The 21,035-nt window shown below is 42.4% G+C and overlaps 1 protein-coding gene across 2 annotated transcripts; it reads left to right on the top strand.

Annotated features, from left to right (window-relative positions):
• The first annotated feature begins 675 nt into the window (after positions 1-675).
• Positions 676-20,970, top strand: LOC100880993 (chymotrypsinogen B). 2 transcript variants are annotated; one of them, XM_012293483.2, is made up of 11 exons: positions 676-1,523; positions 2,800-3,399; positions 18,427-18,523; positions 18,614-18,735; positions 18,815-18,916; positions 19,032-19,165; positions 19,241-19,371; positions 19,443-19,636; positions 19,732-19,866; positions 19,963-20,187; positions 20,451-20,970. In XM_012293483.2, the coding sequence occupies exons 2-11, from the start codon at positions 3,199-3,201 to the stop codon at positions 20,736-20,738; spliced, it is 1,629 nt and encodes a 542-aa protein (XP_012148873.2). In that variant the 5' UTR covers positions 676-1,523; positions 2,800-3,198; the 3' UTR covers positions 20,739-20,970. The 2 variants fall into 2 exon arrangements, with proteins under 2 accessions (XP_012148873.2, XP_012148874.2); XM_012293484.2 differs by lacking the exon at positions 2,800-3,399 and having other exon boundaries at positions 677-1,523.
• Positions 20,971-21,035: the final 65 nt, after the last annotated feature.

The following is a 21,035-nucleotide window of genomic DNA, read 5'->3' as shown; positions in this document are numbered from 1 at the left end:
TTATTTAGCAGTAGACACATCGTGAATCTTATCTAGTTACGTCAGTAATAATTCACCTCCTCAATCCCTGAAGCATGCGAATAGGTTTGAAGCGAACAGCAGACATTATGTACAGTATTTATTCAAGATTACAATCGACTCGTCACTGAATCATCTCGGTTATTTGTAGGCACAACCTCGCGTTACTTCCACATTTGTCCCGTGCCTCTTATTACCATTTCACAAGAGGTGCGTCGCAAGTGACCCATATCCTAGAACCACGGCGTTCCGTAACGACCACGTTAAAACACATCGTACAATCGTGGCCTTTCGCGGGAGATCACTCTCTCGTTACAGACACTCCTGAAACGTTGGCGAGATCTACGATTGTTCAGCCTGAAGAAAGAAGTCTTCTCCGGCGCTTTCATCATCGTACGTTCAAAGTAAATACACAGACGCGTTGTCCTTATAAGAGATAAATGTCCACCCCGACGTCCATTTTCGGTCACGCATCGCTTCGAATATCGGCACAACCGATATCGATAATATCGGTATGTTGATTAGAAAACTGCATCGACAAAGTACGAATTGTTTCGAATCGTTATCGATAATCGAAAGTCACATCTCTCGTCGGGAGTACCCTCGTATCAGAAGTGCACCCCACCACCGTAGCTCTCGCAGAATCACCCTCCACTTCCGCTTGGCTTGCTAGCCACTCCTCTCAACCTCTGTTGATACTTCCTCGCGCGTGTATCTCGTCAGTCGGCCTGGAGCCACGTGCGTGTGCTCGAGAAACTCCGCCACGAGAGTTGTCCTCTTCACGTCGAACTTCCTGATTGCACGTCTTCGACGAACAACTGCAGACACGTTCCTCTTGGAAAATAGGAAAAATTCCACGAGAACGAGCTCCGGTGTCCGCGATAAGTAGAGTGGCTACTAACAGTAGTGCCTCTACTGGAAGAACGACTACTAGACGGAATATTCTGGAGCGGCAAATTTGCATGTAATTCGAAGCACTTTCTTTGAAGTGAACTTTCAGTGATGAAACGTGACTGGAAAGCGTAAAGTGTCCATGGCAATATGCACCAATTCGTCCAGGTTGTTGGCTCCGAGGACAGGAACGAACCGCGCCGTCTCGACGGTACGTCTCGTTTCTAAAACGACCAGGAAACCCAAACTTGAAGACAGATGGGCAGAAGCAGGGAGGACTAAAAATATCGGTCGTTGGCACGTTGCTAGCTAGCTGTACTTCAACTTGAACAATTTTACCGGCCTGGAGAACGGACCGTTCCATGGTCGAGCGACGTCTCTGATCTCGAAGAGAGCTCCGAGCCGAGAGAACGATAGTCGACGGTGCGCGAAACGCTTTTTCGAGGAACCTTGTCTCGAGATGAATCATTTACGTGAATTTTTTAGTAAAGAATCTTCTGTATAGTAAGATAGTGACATTTTGTAAAAATTACGTTTGTGAGGTTGTGTCGACGGGACATTTAATTGTGAGTGACACGGAAGGTTCATCTTGAAGAGTGAATAGGATGTATAAGGTATTTGCTTTATATTGAATATTTAGAAAGTAAAATTGTGTCAAGTATGGGTATGCTAAAACTCAGCGGTTGTAAACGTCAAATACCAAAATTATTATCATTAAATTCCCACAAGTTGTGTTATTAATTTGTTTTTAGCGTATTGCTAGACAGATTAAGTATCAGCGAACAGATTATCTGTCCATCTACACCTGATTTTAGCAGCATGCTAGACTTCGAACAGATTAAATATCTGTGGTCCGATAATTCTGGCCTAACTTAGTTCTCGTAATTGGAGCACATAGATTCTCCGATTCTCGAGGAAACAAGAGAGACACGCTAGCTCGTGAATCGTATCCACTTTCGCAGTGTTATGTAAAGAATCGTAACGCGTACACCGTCGGTTAGTTTGCGTGGTGGCTCGTAATATCCTGGTATCTTTTTGCCAGAGAACGTGACTCGCCACCTGTATCCCACACGTACGATTCTTCTCGCGAGATCCTCCTACTGTAATCCTACACACCCGACTACTTCCGCTCCATCCATCAATTCAATGACTCGTCGATTGTTTCTATCCGTTAAAGTTCACCAATGAACTCGCTCGCGATCGATCGTGTATCTAACTCGACAGGCAAATGATAAATTGAACTCGGCAGTTGCGCTTCGTAATTACTGATATAGGAAATATCGAGGTGATTTTTTTTGCAACCTTGTTCGCTCACGTACTTTATTAACTCGTTCTGCACGAGTTTGTTTAATTGAATTCCGAGTCAAGTAATTTTGTCAGTTAAATAATTTTTTCAATTTCATTTTTGATATTAGACTGGTATGAGCTTCTAAAAATATCTTAGTGAATAATTTGGAGTATGAACACTGACAATGAATATAAATCAAGGTTTCAAGGATATGAAGTACTTCATGATCTATATTGTACCTCGATTAACGAACTTCAATAACCAGCGAGCTAATTGACACAATTAGCAAGCTAATGGTTCGCAGTTCGTTAACAATCGGAGAAGCAAAACGAGAATCTACTTCCTCCGTTTCTAATTGTCCTTGTCCCTGCAGCAATCCCGATAAAATTCCAAGATCGAAATTTCTGAAATTTCCAAATATTTCCAAGCTTATTTGCCGAAAATTAATGGCCCTTTCCCTGCACGCTCCCACGCTTATTCGCGTCCGAAGAGTCGATGCGTATAACAAGCAACACGAAAGTAGCTAGTTAGAGTTAATAACTCGAACCGCAAGCATCCAGGAAAAGCATAATAACAGGCTCGTTCCTGATCGATGCTTTCAGAGGCACACGGACGAAACGAGGAGGAAAGCTCGGCGAGTAGCGGAGTCGTTTTGAAGCACCGTTTCTCGTTTCCCTCGGTGGGTCCTCGTCGAGGGAAGAGGATTTAGCCCCTCCTCGAGGTCGACTTCTTCCACTCATGGTGTTTTATGGCACGGTTGTTTGAAATTCTTCTGGTGGAGTCGCGCTCGTATTTATAGACCCGCGCGGGCTCGCGAGTTCACGCACGTAGAATCACACGCGCGCGTTCTCCGGAGGAGACCGGAGGAAGCGGATAACAGGAGAGAGAAAGAGGCCGCGAGGGGAAAGTGGGTGTGCTAAGGGTGAAACGAGGAAAGGAGAGAAGAGAACGCGTTGCGTCGACAGAGGGACGAACACGCGGCACGTCGCGATCATGAAGCGATGCATCCGCGACAGGAGCACCGGCCCGCTTCGTCGTCGAGCACGTCCTCGACGTCGTCGAACTGTCTGCGCTGGTTGCCCCCACTGGGAGCCCACCATCCACCGGCTATGATCGCTCCACTGTCGGGGGCAAATGCGGCCCTCTGGATCATCGTTTTGCTTCTCACCGTCTCGACCGCTCTCTGCCTCGACGATCGCTCGGTAAGTTATTCCTTAACCCTTTTATCACTTTACTTTCCACAAATCCACACGTACTAAGCTCTATTTGGTAACGCGACAATTTTCTCTCAAGCATATATACAGCTAAACTGCAGTAATTTACTATCGAAGTTACTAATTTCGAAAGCGTACAACAGTAAGCTTTATTTGGTATCACGAACAATTTTCTATCGCAGTATGTATGGTATGTAGGTTCGAAATATAACTCCGTTGCTGTCAAAGATAGAAAAGAATTATAAGACTTGTATAGAAGGTACAAGAATCTTAAGCTTACATGCAGGTATCTTGCAATACTTTTAGATCATCAAATGGTGTCAGACTTTCTACGTTTCGTAACCTGGCCTTTGATACAGGTCCTAATTTATTCATAATAATATGCAATAAACAGTATACTTATAAATTAGTCAAACGCATACTCAGACTTTAATAGCAATATTTTTTTCTCACTCTGGAACGAGTCCATTTAAAATAACGATTCGATTTATTTAATCCTTCGCCACAGTGGCATAGAAATATAATGCAGACTGGTTCAAAATGCTGCTGTCAATTATCGATGTTATTGATACCGATATCGTTAGAGTGACCGAGCAGTAGGATCGAACCTATTTAACTTTGAATTTCGAATGAAATCTTATCGATAACATTATCAAAAACAGTACCACTTCTTTCCTCATGTGTTTTGTAATCGCAGATCTGCGAATTCGACAAGAACAAACGCCAAAGGTATTTAAGATAAATTACACTTTCTAAAATACTTGAACGTTTTGAAAGCGTTCGCGAACACGATAGCACCGTGGTGGAAAAAAGTGCACGGTGGGCAAAGCTTCCGATTAGTAGCGCGTTTGTACGGGCCACATTTCATTAGTTTCACTTTCAGCATAGAAATCCGATCCAAAAGATCATTCCCATGCGGTGCACGCTCGATCGGGCGAACGGAAGGCGTCCATAAAACGTCGGGAAAAGCACAAGCAGAAGGAGGAAAGAACTCGGAAATGTCTGGTAAAACCATGGAACGAGATATCCGAGCGAACGAATATTAATTCGCTTAATTAAAGACAAGATAGCCGCGTAATGGCGTGAACCGTATTTTCCCTCAAGATTTAAGAGCAATCGAAGGCGATCGTTAATCGAAACCCTGAATCGATCGACAATTCTTTTCATCCTCCGAACGCGTTTCTCGTATGCAGTCGCAATATTATTGACTGGGGATCGCGTTACCGAACCTGAAGACCGCGATCGATCGCTCGAGACGATCGTGAAGTCGTTTAGTAGGCCAGCACGGGATATTACGTGCACCAAATGTGCCATAATCTTAATCTTTATTCGGACAAGAAATTTTTAGACTTTTAATATCGGTTTCAACCTTATTACTACACAAATTTATGACTAATCATACACCAGATTGATGCAATAAATACTATTTTTAATTCCAGTGCTTGGGACAAACTTTTATTACAGTTTTTCATATCTCTCAAAAAATTACAAAGCACCTCGATAAATCAATGCATTATCACTTTCTCAAAATGAAACCATCAATCACCACAGAAAGCTTCATAAAAGTGCATAGCCAGCATGAGCATGCAAATTGATTATTACAATCAGTATCATGCAGTCGAGCAAATCGTTACGTAGGAAAGTAGAAATCGAAGCAAATCTCTGGAGAGATGAATATCGCATTATCTTATCAAATCGATCGTATCGATTTATAATCTGAACCACTTTGTAAAGAGAACGAAGAAATTAAATAAACAAAACCGAATGTGTAGTTAACCGTTACATTCCAACGATCTCTTTGATCGAATCTGATTGAATCGATCGGACTCCGCCCCAATCGAAACGTTTCACCTCCAAGACCGAGGTTGATGCATAACGTTTACCGGCCGCAAATAGAATTCCTGGAGCGAGGACGCGTTTAGAAACGGGTTGTTTCATGGAAGCAAACAATCGGTTGGACGATCTTCCGCAAATGTCGAACAATTTGTGCCTATTCATCGACGAGAAGGTGGTCGATGTTTCGTTTCAGGCGCACCTCGGGGTGACCGATCATTGTGTCAGCACGAACGTAATCGTCCAGCTAAGGCGAAAAGAATCGTTGGCTAAGATACCTGGTAATTACTATAATTTCAATCGGTGGCTATCTTCGGATTCCGGTGATCAAGCTTCGTCGTTTCTGACACGAGTGAAATTGCCTCGAAACTGGTAAATGACGGGTCCTGTGGAATTCTAATGACCAGACTTGAATTAGTCCGAGGTATCCGGTACAGGTTGCGAGTTTTAGAAAAAGTAGACGTTGCACGACTTAACCGAGTCTTGTGTATCTGAATAAAGGAGACAAATCTTAAAAATTGAAATTAATCACATTTTTAACTCTTCAGCGATTAATCAACATCAAACATTTTACGATATCTGTTTCCAAAGTCCGCAGATATTTAATCAAAAGAACCTCGTATCGTTATGAAATAGTCTTCAGGAGAATGACCGTAACAGAGCGAAAGGAAGAGGTGGCGGTCTAACATCTGTTCGCTATCTCCGCACTGTCCGAAGATCGAACCATAAATTGGCCCGTTAGTCCCGATAAGGACTGTAGCAGAAACTCAAACAAATACTTATCCTTTATCTGATGCAAGTCCCTCCCACCTCATCTGTCGTCAGCGTTACAGGATTTCTGACGAGCACCGCTATCGACCACGTGTTTCACCGCATCGCCTCCGAGGGCGAATCGGTCTGACACGCGAGAGAAGCAATTCCACGGATTTACTGCTCGAGAGGAGCTGTGTGCACGAAAACATCGCGATCGAGACAGAAGGGACGCGTACTAAATATAAACTTGTAGCTGTGTAGTCCGCGGTGAGACGTTATCGGGATTCATCGGTGGCGAGCTACGAAAAAGTTCGGCTGTAAGTGTCTCGTTCCAGCTCGAGTGATCGTCTTTGATGTTCCTGTGGGTGGTAACACGATATACACAGCTGTGGGTTCTAATCTAAATTAAATTTTAATATCCTTCGGAGAGAGCTGGCGGTGATAAATCTCATCCCCTAATTGACTCGAACTTTTTGATACCTTTAGCCTAAGCACCGAAAATATCATTTTTTGCACCCGAAATTCTTTCATAAACACTCGAACAAAAGAACCCATTGCACCTTACGACAATGACAAAGAAGGATCGACAAGGGTGAACCTCATCAATCTTCGCTAATTCTTTAAACAGCCAGGGAAACAATGGCCAAGTTTTCTCTCTCTTCGACAAACGACAACAGCCTCTAATTAACACTTGCCTTTCGCCAAGGCACGAACTCGAAGGAGGACGGTGTCAATCATTCGAGGCTTTCGCGTCGTGCACAAAATGGCGGCTGACCCCGTGGATGTTCGGACACCCCGCGGTGAAACTTCCTGTCGCGAGATGTTCTTCGGTTTCCTTTTCTCCTCGCGTTATTCTATTAGCCTGTCGGGATCGCTGGAATAATTTACCGCTATTCACCAAAGAACACGGGGTCAAGCTGGAACAATGTAGCCGTACAAGTCGGATGGTAAGCTGCCTCGAAGATCCTCCTTGCCATCGAAGATTAATAATCGAAGCTATCTTCCTTTTGCCTCGCGATCGAGGGGTATTGTCGAGAACGGAAGTTTCTTTTGTGATGCAGTCGTACAAGATTATGGACAGGGTTATTGTCCCTTTAACGGTCGACGATTGACACAAGCGGATAATGAATCGTTGTAACGGAAGAGTTATCTGATACAGAATTATCGTCGCTCTTGTCACGGACGTTGATAATGCGAAACCTGGAGGAATCGATTTCTTATCTCGCATGACATGTTTAAAATAAACACGACATTCAATTATTAAAAATAAGAATAACATCGTACGGGAATTAATTTGAAATAACAGTGTCGACATAATTTTAAAAACAGACACTTTTGTCTACGTCGTTCCTCAAGGTAAAAACCTTCGATTTATCTTCCGCAGAATCTCACGCGAATACCCCATCGTTATCAGTTCGTTAAGCAATCACGACGCGAACGTCGTAGAACTTTCATCGTGCTCGAGACGAATCTGAAAAGCTATAGTGTTCTTTCGACACCCCGCAGAGATTGTTCCTCCCGGAGGATCGCTGGAGGCAGCTCGATTAGCTTCTTACTGCGTATCGTGACGACTATCGCGAGGAATTTCAGCCCGTCGCGGGGCAGGAAGTATGTTAACCTCGCGGCGGGTAAAAAGTTGTCGTCGCAACAGGGAGGAAAGAGAGAAAGAGGGTACGATCGAGGACGACAAGGACGAAGAGGACACGAGCAAAGGAACAACGAAGTAGCTCTTCACGACTGCATCTTGCTACCACGACGATCCCGTTTGTCGCTTCGAGGTCGTGAATCGTCGAAACGCTTCGCTCTCACCCCCTCTGCTCGACGCTTTTCCTGCTCGTTTCTTGTTCGTATTCCGCGCGACTCTCGTTCCATTGTCTCGTACGCGGCGAAGATCGAACAACGATCGATTAGGATTCCGGGAGAAACGGATTCCTCGACGTAGCTGTTAGTCGGTTAACGATTCCAACTGTATGCTCGATGAGGAAAGGTTCACTTATCGCCTCGTGGGCGAACAGTGAAATTTCTACCGTCGGAGGAAGGGTGTTTTTGTCGGAGACAATTGCGTCTTCTACGCTTCAAGACACAAGTTGAGACTAGAATTCGGACCCTTAATCCAGCTCAGTAAAATAGGTGTCATCGATATTACTGTACATCGACAGCCTCCTAAGAAAATTTTCTTCGGAGGAAGGGACGATCGTAGTCTAGGAAGAAAGATTAATTGGCAAGCAGAGCACGTGACATTGTATCTTTACTCGTGGTTTAGCAATCGTTCACCGAGGAGTGGGAACCTATCGTGGAACAAGTTATTCCGGTATAACTTGCCCGCGTACAAAGAACTGCTCTCGTTAATATTGTGTATTAAATACAACTCGTTTTCCGCACGACCGATTTAACGATTCCCGCGAAACGCTCAGTCGTGTTTACCAAACCGAGTAACTTTGCCATGCTCGACCAGCCTCTTGGACCGCCTCCTTCGAATCTGTAGCCATCGCAGACTTATCGATCTCATTAGTTGCTAATGTTCCTCTTTATCTACTCCTACTATCGGCCGTTTTACGGGATCCGATTAAAAGTTACGAATGGTGCAGCCCTTCGAGGACGCTTATAATTTAGGCTTAAACTTTTTAAATCTTTTAAACATACAAAAATTATGGGTAGTAAGAGAAATTTGAAGAATTACTGATATCATGGTTGTACTAATATTGTAAAAGAATAAGATCTCTGCCTTATTAATTAAAATTTTTGTTTTGACGTTGCATCACGAATTAATTTCGGTTATATCCGACATCATTACTTACGACGTTAAATCTTGCAAAGAAGCGTAGTTCGAATTGCACGCTTGGAATACGGTCAGTCGTTTCACACGATACAGTGTAAATTCAAGCGACGGACACGTGACCACGAAGAGTACCAAGTGGGATCTTGTGGCTGCTGGGATACGACTGAAATTTATGAACGAACAACCGACAGACAGCTGGTGAACGAACGCACGGCTTCAGCAACGCTAGAACTCGGGTAATGGATCTCGAATACACTGCTTCGCGTATATGTTCCGCGGGAGTTGTTTTATGGAACAGGGGACAAATAGTTGGTGTTTAATGGAACATAAACTTGGGAGAATATTTGCTTCCTCTTAAGCACCTTTTTACTTCATCTTTGTTTATTCTTCGTTTAAATGTTCGGAACAAATTCTGTTGAAAGATAATATTCATTCGATCGCAATTTACAAACGACTCTTCAGAGATTCTAGACAGACTGGGGTCAGAGTTCGAGGTTAATCGCCGACCTATCGATGATAACCGTGCAAAAGTTTTGGATCGAATCGTCGCAATTCGCGGGATTTAATAGTATAGTCTCTTAGGAAAGATGAAAGAATAATTATCCCCTTGCACTATTTTGACGAGACTGACTCGTGACGCACTCGTACCTCGACCGTGATCAATTTTACTCAAATTTTGAATACGCTTCAATTTGAAGTTCAAGTCCAATTATAATTTGCCTAGTCAACGATTGAATAATAACATATTGACATAACATTTCAATTTTTTTGTCTGTTTTAATATTGTAGCTGTAATTAGTCAGTTCTGACTGACGCACCTGATAAGTCATAGTGCAAGGGGTTATTCGAAGGAGGTTACCATGTCATCAATATAGATTTGTTCTTCGAATATCTGTAATCGTACAATTTTTCGGGGATGCATTTTTAACCCTGTGGCAATAAATAAAGTTTGCACCAACGAAACAAGAAATGCTTCATCCTGGAACTAATATCTTCATTCCATCCGACTTGCGCCACATCCACCACAATGTCCGTCTCTATTAACTCAGCCACGTGTAGTAGCGGTCTTAATCTCGGTTCATTATCCAGCGGATAATTCTGAATTCTCTCGCGCGCTAACAGATTACCTGACAGAGGTAGCCATCAAGCCCCAACACAAATATAGCAAACGCTTCCAGCGATCTGCGTCTGGCGAACGCTTTAATGGACACTTAGATGCCTCCAATGGTCGCAGCTCTCTCGCGATTCGCGTCTAATGAAGAGCGACGCGACGAAGAACCAGCGATAGGTACAGACGGAAATAACTCCGTGAAGATAACGACAAGAAGAAAGGACAAAAAAGAAGAGCGTTTAACGGATGCCGGTGAAGAAGCCAGGTGACTACTCGACCTCGAGTCTTCGTAATGATTAACTTTATGATTTCACGCTTCGAGCCGAGTTAATCCCGTCAATTAAGGCTCGTTAATTCACGGCTGGAAATAGAAGAAGTCCGCGATGAAGATTGAACGTCGAGTTTTCCAAGGAAATTGGGTGCAGTTGTTATTTAGCGAATCAATCAGTATCTCGTTTGACCGCGAAAGTGGTCGTTAAGTGTCTGATTGGACGGCGAATGGTAATCGATAGACGCCGAGACTTTTACCTCTGAATGCGGTTATTGATTATTTCGCGTTTCTTGCGATCGTTACGTGCGATGAGTACTAATGATACACACGGTTTATGAATCTTTAATTAGATACCCATTGGCAGTACATATCTCGAAGCAGCGTTCATTATCGTTAAATTAGGGCTTCTCAATTTTTTATTCCCTCGGAGCCACTTTCGTGAACGATCATTTTTTGTAAAGAATTTTTTATCGTTTTAAGACAAAAAACATTCAGTGCCTGCATTAATAGCTCGCTTCGTGCATATCTAATACACAATCAACCCTTAGTTGTCTCACGCTTAGTCCTTCATCCAGATTTCCACGATTCGTATCACGAGACCCTGTCCTGTGCCCACGTTGGTTCCCAATTTCGTCCCACATACGATTGCGTCACGGTCTCGAACACAATGCGTGCAATAACCCGTGCGAGCTAACGCGCGATGCGATTTTTACGTCTCCGTGGTCCGCCTGATTTCGCAAAGTCGCGACAGGAAGGCACGGATCGCGGAATCGTTTCGTTAGAAACCGGCAAAGTGGGCGGACGACCGCGTGTTGCTCCTCATTGCACAAGGGAGACAATAAATCACTCGATGATCTCATCACGGCATTAAGATATTGCGCGACACAGACCAACAGCGAAAGAGAGATAGATTCAGCTGGAAATTACGGGAGACGCGATAAACGACCTACCGTTGGTCGGCAATAAATTCCGTGAAAGTCTTCTTCTTCCGACTCGCGGACATTGGCGTAACTCAATTTGGGTAACGAAGTTTAGGCTCTGGAAATTTGGGGATGTGAGTACTTAGGGAGGTGAGAATTTGGAGATGTAGGAATTTGGGAAAGTGGAAATTTGGAGATGTGAGTAATTAGGGAGGTGAGAATTTGAAGATGTAGGAATTTGGGAAAGTAGAAATTTGGGAATGTAAGTACTTAGCAAGGTGAGAATTTGGAGATGTAGGAATTACATCATTACACATGGGAAAATGGAAATTTGTGGATGTGAGTACCTAGCGAGGTGAGAATTTAGAGATGTAGGAATTACATCATTACACATGGGAAAGTGGAAATTTGGGGATGTGAGTACTAAGGGAGGTGAGAATTTGGAGATATAGGAATTTGGGAAAGTGGAAATTTGGGCATGTGGGAATTTGGAGATGTGAAAATTTGGGGATATCGGAATTTGGGAAAGTGGAAATTTGGAGATGTGGGAATTTGGAAAGGTGGAAATTTGTGGATATGGAAATTTGGAGACTTGGAAATTTGGGGACTTGGGAATTAGGGGACGTGGAAATTTGGGGACGTAGGAATTTGGAGACGTGGGAATTTGGAAAGGTGGAAATTTGGGGACGTGGGAATTTGGGGACGTGGAAATTTGGGGACGTGAGAATTTGGAAAGGTGGGAATTTGGGGACGTGGAAATTTGGGGACGTGGGAATTTGGAGATGTGGGAATTTGGAAAGATGGATATTTGGAAATGTGGGAATTTGGAAAGGTGGAAATTTGGGGACGTGGAAATTTGGAGACGTGGTAATTTGGGAATGTGGAAATTTGGGGATCTGGGAATTTGAAGACGTAGAAATTTGGAGATGTAGAAATCTGGAAAAGTGGAAATTCGGTAAAGTAAGAATTTGAGAAGGTGGAAATTTGAGGATGCAGGAGTTTGAGAATGTGGAAATATAGAAACTTAAAAATCCGTAAATTTGGAAATTGTAAAGATCTGACGATAAAATATTTGGTGACACATGGGTGTTATACCTGGTCCACAAAATTCCAGTTACGCCAATGGCGATGACACGTATCAACGCTTCGTGTATCGAAAGGGACAAGAAAGAAGCAGTCAATGGTTTAAGGTTATCGTCTTCTGGTGCAAATCGTCTGGGAGCAGTTGGATCAGGTTCGCAGCATGCCGTTCGAACGCGTAATGAAATTATTACACGGTGAATCGGTGAATGAGATTGTAATACAGGTACTGGTTCCCACGAACGATCTGCCTCTTGTTTTTTCATTCATTTTAACCTGGACGGAGTAAATTGCTTGCGAGGAAAATAATGTTCGGGACACGAATGTATGCGAGAGAAAAAAGAGCCGAACATAAAGTTCCTTTCCTTCCATTTTTTATTAAGCGTACGAATTAACATGATGCCTTTTTTATTAATACCGAGAAGACTCATTTACATTTCTACAGTATTATATGTAAGCTTACAGCTTCCCGAGTTAATTGAATGATTTTAATTTATTCCACGAACGTTAGATGTATATAATTTTGTAAACGTTTTACACGGGAGATTTTACGTAAAAATGAAACAGAGCAGAGAATAACAAGTTCGATAAGATGTAAGAATTTGGAAAGCCTTTTACGCGAACCGCGAGCTACACGTGGGTCAATTATACTCTCTCTTTCACTGTTTGCTCAGAGCAAACACGCTTACTCGTTGAACATACACTTCGCTAAAACCGGGGAGATGGAAATTTAACCGCCGTTCAAGTATAGAGAAATTCTCGGTTCAATACGACTCGAATTTATCATTGTCCATGCTTTAAAACTTTTACTGTTCAATTTTACGATCGTTAGAATACTTTGAATTCTAAAATATTCGACACTTTCTACCCATGATTCCAAGTTTATTACGACAGCTGCATTTTTCGCTGCAACATTATTCTGAGACCAAATATGCAACCGAATTTTACACGAAATTTTTGTACTTGTTCAATTATTAGCATAAGTATGAAGTTACGAAAGCGCTTGTTCTCAACAGGAAACACGTTAGCCTCGTTAGCCTCGTGTTTCCACTTTAACCTATTGAAAACTCGAGCACCCGTAATCGGGAGACTGAAATAAGATTTCTTGAAAAAACACTTGAGACACAAAATCAGAGAGCAGTAACCTTGGCACTTTTGGAAGATCTCATTCTGACGATTTCAATAATGACAAAGTAGATCGGTGGTACGATCAAGATTTCTCAAAACGGTCTCTTCGCGGAAGAGACGGGAATCGCATGTCGAGGTTCGTTTCGTTGAATCACGCTGATACAATTAAATTTCCGTCTAATTTGATTTGAACGTGCTTAGTAGCAGCACGAGCAGGAATTACGAGGGTATACCAAATGTCGCGTAACATAGTAGAATACCGACGGTCTAGTCACGATACTGTTACGGTTCGTTTGAGAAACCTTCAATGACATTTGCGCAAACTGCAACTGTACCGTGACTGCATTATTGGTGATCGAACCCAACCCCAAAAAGAACTCATTATCATATCGTTTTACAAACGTGCATACACTCCGCAAAAATTCATATCAAGACTGTATGTAATACTAACACATAAATAGTACACACTTCATAGTATGTTCGATTCATCAAACTTTCTGTACAAAATTATTTTTATTCATTTTTGGAGAAGACTAAACTATGTACCGTATAACTGCATCCTTCTAATTAAGATTTAAAGTCGATATTATCATCAGTCCGTAGGTAAAAATTTTTTATCAAACGTCAGGGCTTGAGTTTAGATTTAACCGCGTCGTTCGCGGAATTCTCATGGAGCGAATAAACTCGCGGCACGATTTACGCGTACGTCGCGTCGCGACTCGAAATGTCATCCTGACCATAGTAGGTGGACGAGGACCTTGGCCTTCGGATTGCTCGCACCACGACATAAATCAGGGCACGATCTCGCCATAGCGAGCGTTCCATCGACCACGGTCCCCGTATTAAATCCACGGTAGTCCAACGTCGAAGGAATCACCGGCCATTTTCGGACGTTCGACACTCCGCCGCGCTACCATCTACGGTATAGTTGGGGCGTCAGCACGCGAAACGAATGTCATTGCTTCCGAACCTTATCCATCTTCTTCGCCGGACCTTTCCACTTGTTGTTCCCCCTCTGTTTTTTACCCCTTGGTTACCCCTTTTTGCCGGACCTTCTTCGCAACCAGCTTTGTTCGCGACGAAAATCTTCCTTTCCATGGTTTTTGCCACTGCCGGGCTTAATTGTCCTTTTCGACTCGATTAACATATCTTTTTTATGAATCACCTTGAGGTCTTACAATGTTTATTGTCTGTTTAACCCTTAAATGCATATGGTTGTATAAATGCAACATACCAGTTTTAATCTTATAAATTATATACAAAATGTAGGAAACCTGCAATGAGTGGTGTTGCAGATATGCCACGTACCAATCAAATACACAATAGCGTCCTCTGTTCGTTTTAATTTGAATCAACCGCTTTCAAAGTATTTTGTTAGTTGATAACTTTTGGTAAAATTAGAAAATCATGCATTTAAGGGTTAAAATAAATCTGTCGTCTAATTATATTTTATTGGATTATTAATATTGTTTAACCCGACAAGGTTCCATTGGAAATATTCACTGTACTTTGCACTTTCTTAATATATGATCCACTATACTGCTTTCTTACTTTCTAACAAGATCTTGTTTTACATTAACCTTGTTAACCTTATCTAACCTTGTCAATACAAGTCATTTCCTAAGCAACTTTATCTGCATGTTAACGAGAACGAATTCTATAAAATTCAGAGAATTCCAGCATCAGTCCGTTATACAGTTACGCGTGCATACGGCACGGACAAATGTCCACAGGTGTGTCCCGCGGTTGGAATGTGCTTGGTAGGGTGCCTCGTTTCAGGGATGTAACGCTTTGAATGCGAAATGGTATTAAAGTTGCATACGCGATGCCGGTGAATCATTTACGGCACGATTACCAGGAATTCCTGCTACACAAACTCCTCTTTGTCACGGTACCCCTTCGCTCGATCTTTAGCGACATTTTCTCAAATTAAACTTCTTCTTGTTGAAGATGCTCGACGAGCAGGCGACAGCTTCCCTCCGTGTCCATCCCTTGAAATTGCTTCTCTTTTACTCGGCACGCGGTTTTTGCGATTCCATCGGGGGAGATGCAAGGCACCGCGGACTTCAGCCTAGTTTGGCCATGTCCTCGGCGACGCATACAAATTCTTCTTGCCCTTTACTTGCGCAGAGGATCTCCTGCGTTTTTCTCCTTTTCAAGTCCTCTCCGGTGCTACAGGAAGCGGCGGACATGGCTCCGAGATGTTATGATGAAGTTGGCGAAATATGGAGTTAGGAAGTTTCTTGCTGCGACAACTTGCTACTTCAACCGTGCTTCGCTGTGGGGACCAAATAGGTTCGCAGAGTCGACATGGTACTTCAGCTCTGGATTTAGGACTTTCTGTAGAGTAGGATTTTGGAATTCAGAGACTTGCAATTTTTTAAGATTAGAACTGTGAGAGTAACCTTTGGTGTAACCTTGGCACTACATCTTTCATTCAGAAGTAGTACAAAGGTTTCACCAAAATTGGAAAATAGGAACTTTAGAGCTTCTGAATCAGCAAATTAGCAAGGCGAAAACTTTGAAACCTTTTTCTTCGTCAACTCGTTCTACACTCAGTGTCCTTCTATAGAAGCCATTGTTCCGTCCGGAAGGTCGGCGACGTGCGGCACTTATACTTTCGCCTTTTTGTTCCTTGAATGACTTAGACTTTCGACCTAGCGTTTGTCATCGGTAGAAATTGTTCTGTCACCACTCCTAAGCATGCAAAAGTCTACTTTTCTATAAAAATAAAGTACACACCTTCGTCACGAATACATATTTTCTGGTCCTACATTTCTCGACATAACCCACTTCTCGATCCACGCTCAATTGATACTAATAATTACTCAAGAACAACTTTATACATTTTCTTATATCAAGATGTTATTAAAACGTACAAATACGGTGAAGAATTCGAAACACGAGAAAAGGAAATGAGAACCTGTTTCATTTTGCGGAGCACGAAGAAATTAATTGTATAATACGAAAATATTGTTAACCCTGAACCCTGGCTGCCGCTTACATACGCGAGACGCGCCAGTTCTCTTCGCTAACCGGATCATAAACTCGAACGGCAACAACAAAATTATTGTAACTCGTTTAAACATTCTGAGATTTCGTATCGTTTCGTAGACCGGTATCGCGGCATCGAGACGCTTTTGCAGAAACGGAGGAATCCAATCAGAATTCTCTTGAAATCGCACCGGTCGCTCGATTTCGTTTAACTCGAGGTCAGATGTTCACGATTGTTGGCTTTTAGCGCAGGTAAAACACGGTTTCCTTTCGAGGTAATCGTTATGCGTTTTACACGTTGTCTCACGAACATTCCTACGACGTTAAATCAAATTTATTTCGTCAACGCTGTCGAACGTCGTCTGCGCGAGACGTGTCTGAAATTTTACGCGCACGTTAGGAAAATCATTACATGTGTTAGCATATTTGGTCATTTTCGGTTTCACTCGTTCTTAATTGATTTCGCTTGAGCTTACCGTAACAGAATGCAGTCGGAATTTCATAATGAAAGCAAGAAACAGGGCGATTTAAATGCAAATGTCTTCATAAAGTGCTATTTTTTATACTCGATACGAGTGGAAAATTATGGAAAAACATGATCATTGAGTACATGTGTTCAACATATGATGTTTCGTAACTAGACGAAAAGCGCGTTTAATACTCCCTGCAAGTGTTCTATAATTGACATCGTCTTCGCCAGCAATCTCAATAAAGATAATTATATAGTCCGTAGTCAACCCCTTACGTCACATCGACCCTTCGATGTCCCAACACGGTCGACCTGGATGAGGTAACGTCTTTTCAAGTTTCATTGGTCTATTGTCTAGGATAATGAGCAACGTGGGTCGTGATTCGAGGGTGTGATCCACACGTGCCAGATCCATTTTTATTAATTCACGAGGCCATCGATCACGAATCCTTGTACTATTAACACGAAACAATATTGTCGAAGTGTATTTTTAAATTCCCAGTTCTCTAGATTCTTGTATTCCTATATTTCTACACTTGTACGTTTTTAGAACTCCCTTCTACATTCTTCCTAATTCTTTATATTCCTATATGTCCATATCTCTTGATATCTACATCGACATATTCCACATTTTGTATATTAGATATCTCTAAGTTCCTAGACATCTAGGTCCCCATATTCTTTGCTTCTCCTCACATTCTCAAAATCATACACCTCCTGATACCTATACCACATTTCCAATACCCGTGTCTCCAATTTAAAGTAAGGAGGAATGATAATTTCGCGATGCCTACGCATCTGAACACGATGATATTGTGCAACGCCGGTGGTTACGTTTATGAGTCGACAAATTGAGTTAAAAGTTAGTTACAACCTTGAGAATGCTGGACGATATTCGAGTCGGTCGTCAGCAACGTCGACAAGGACTGGTCTATTAACTCTCTACTCAAGAACGAGTAATTGTTCGATCGTTTTTGCGATCGTTTCTGTCTTCGAGACGAACGATCCTCACATGCGGAGACCTGCTTTACGAGGTTTCTTGTTTACGAGCTTTCCGTTTCTCAGCGATATGGGAGTCTATATTGCTCGATAAGTTAGATCAATTTCAGACGCACCCAGGGTTAGGCTAAACGGATATCCTCGAGCGGTGTATTTAAAAAATTAGCGTAGTCTTGCGGTTAATTCCGAAGTTTTAGAAGCGGAAACGTATAAAATGTATGGCCTTGCATTCGAACGTCGCGTTAACACTTTAACCGTGTGTCAGCGTAAATGACGAAAATCGTTTTAAGAATTAATACGTCAATTGGAATTCACGCGATGTGACACCGCGTTCATTAGTTCGTTTTGCGGCAGTTAATCTTTGTCTCTTTTTACGATCTCACCACGTGTCGTACGCATGCAGCACAATAAAATTGTTTTGCCACTTGTCATTTTTATGATTCATTCGTGATTAGCGATCGTTGTCCATGATGTTGATCAAAGGAGAAAAACGCACTTTGCAACGCTAATACACTTGTACTTACGAGAGATACGTTCCCTTTTTTTATCGGCGTACGTAGTAATGTCTTAATGAAAAAGACATACCGAGTCTTAATCATAGCGAGTCACTCTGGCAGCCTGAGCTGTTCGTTTTTAGGCACCGATGATTAATTGATCTTTCTTTTGGACTAATTTCAGAGTGGAAATAGAACGCTCGTTCTCCATGGAGGCAATAACGGGAGCTTGTTGCACGTGACTAATCAAGATTCTTTTGTGGGACAATTACCAAAGAACAGTAAGCTTTCTGTTCTTTTCCTAACTGTGTTTTAGAACTCTACAGTTCAATGGTGTACCATTGTTACTACGTAATATTTTGTTTCTACAGAATCCACAAAATTATCGTACTATACAAACTGGAGCGAATGGTCGGTGTGCGATCGACACTGCACGCAGAATCGCGTTCGAAGGTGTCGACTGAAGAAAAAATGTGGAACCACGATACTTAGAGTAAGTGACAAGGAAATTTTATAAAATTAAAGTTTCCAAGATTCTATGATATTTCACGATTCGATCGAATGCCTTATAGGAAGAACGTTCCTGTCAACACAACAGAAAAGGAAGATGGAGGAGATGCAAGCAACGACAGCGACGCGGACATCGACGAAAGGATAGATTTCACGTAGTGCAGGTAAAATTCTGACGACCACGAGCAAACATCTTATTCAAAACTGTACAAATTTCATAATACGAAGGTTTATTAATCTCATATGTAGTATAATTTATCATTGAATTATAAATACTAGTTACCCAAAAAGGAGGCAGAGCCCAGACAAGGGAGACGAAGAGGCAAGGACATCAAGGACCAGTCGATAGGATATTATGGAAAGTGGAGCAAGTGGTCACCCTGCACAAGACTATGTACAACTCAACGACACAGGTAAACCTGCGCTAATGATCTCTCATTTCGTTTATCAACTACGAAATCAATTCTCATTAGTCTCGATTAATTAAGGTGGTGCAAGAAGCCTGGAATTTGTGTGCGAGACGTGATCAGGGAGAGTGCCTATTGCTACGTCGAGGGGAGTTACTGCCAAAGATGGATTGACCAAGAAATCCGTAGAAGCCAGGAAGAAGATAGCGACGGTGACTTGCAACTAGCTTGTACAACAATTTCACTTCGTTTTCTTTTTCGCTAATATTCACGTTATTTATAGACATCGTACTAGAACTGAGCAGCTCCAACGACGTGAGCAGCGCGATTCTTGAGAAGAGCCCTCATAACTGGAAATGTGGGGTAACGGGCACGCAAAAGACTTCCAGGCTGTCGTATTTCACGAGGATTATCGGTGGACGTCCGTCGATTCCTGGTAGCTGGCCCTGGCAGGTGGCAGTCTTGAACAGATTCCGTGTAAGTACTTTCACATCTAGAGTATCAAATAGCATTAGAATATTCTTCGAAGATAATGTCCAACTTTCAGTATTAATAAAATTATATTTCTATAGGAAGCTTTCTGCGGAGGTACCCTGGTTTCTCCAAAATGGGTGCTGACTGCCGCGCACTGTATTCGAAAGCGTCTCTACGTTCGTATCGGAGAACACGATTTGACGGTGAAAGAGGGTACCGAGTTAGAACTAAGGGTACATGTTCCTCAATTATAACAAAAATAATCTTCAAGCTCTTAACTGCAGAGTTCTTAGTTTCCACTGTCGGCTAATTAAACGATATCTCCTCAGGTTGATTCAGTAACGGTACATCCTGAATACGACGTGGACACAGTGGATAATGACATCGCGATGTTGCGTCTCCCAGTCACGCTGACTACCTCGCCGTCGAGAGGAGTCGCATGTCTTCCGGCGCCTAACCAGCCTCTACCCGCCAATCAACTGTGTACAATCATCGGCTGGGGAAAGTCACGAGTCACGGACGACTTTGGTACCGATGTTCTTCACGAAGCTCGAGTACGTCTCGTTCACATGTTACAAATTCTTTTAATTATATTCTCAAAGCCACGCTATTTCTATCTGATCTAATCTTCTTACAGCGATCTTTAATTACCTTACACTATCAGGTTTCAAAAGTTGCATGTAATCAAATATTTTTTACAACTAAATTGAGTGCAGTTCAGAGAGCTCTATGATTACAGTTCAGATTAGAAAACTCACGAAAGACGTTACTACAATTCGTTAGCAAACATTTCCTTTCAATTTCTCAATTTTTCCAGATACCTATCGTGTCTACAGAAGCATGTCGCGACGTCTACGTGGACTACAGGATCACGGACAACATGTTCTGCGCAGGATATCGTCGAGGAAGAATGGACTCCTGTGCAGGAGACAGCGGTGGTCCCCTTCTCTGTCGCGATCCCAGGAGACCCGATCATCCCTGGACCATTTTCGGGATCACCAGTTTCGGGGAGGGTTGTGGGAAACGTGGGAAGTTCGGGATATACGCCAGACTGTCGAATTACGTGCGTTGGATCAGCAGAGTGATGAAAGATGATTATAATTAAAAACTGAGGACATTGTGCATAGAATCTGATTATTGTGCTGCTAGCAAGCGAAAGACTAGAACTAATTTTAAGGAACAATTGAGTGCAAGTTGAAAGACTGTAATTGATCGAACAGTTTCTATTAAGGTTAATGTCGTTTATCAGTTTCTAATTTACATCACTTTGTACAATGAAAAATTGTCGTATTTTATACACCTCGGTAATAAGAACATAAAGAAAAATGGCAGTATAATTTTATTCTGTAACTAGGGACCAGGTTGAGTCTTCGCTCCTGAGCGACCCGCACGAGAAAATAAT

The sequence above is a fragment of the Megachile rotundata genome, chromosome 2, assembly GCF_050947335.1.
Source record: "Megachile rotundata isolate GNS110a chromosome 2, iyMegRotu1, whole genome shotgun sequence".
NCBI lineage: Eukaryota > Metazoa > Arthropoda > Insecta > Hymenoptera > Megachilidae > Megachile > Megachile rotundata.
The sequence above is the reverse complement of the archived record's forward strand: the minus strand, read 5'-3'. Positions and strand labels throughout refer to the sequence as shown.

Coding starts and splice junctions, on each gene's coding strand:
- LOC100880993 (XM_012293483.2), top strand. CDS start 3,199: ATGCATCCGCGACAGGAGCACCGGCCCGCTTCGTCGTCGAGCACGTCC. Junction 19,372..19,442: donor CCAGGAAGAAGATAGCGACG/GTGACTTGCAAC, acceptor CGTTATTTATAG/ACATCGTACTAGAACTGAGC. Junction 19,637..19,731: donor CAGTCTTGAACAGATTCCGT/GTAAGTACTTTC, acceptor ATATTTCTATAG/GAAGCTTTCTGCGGAGGTAC.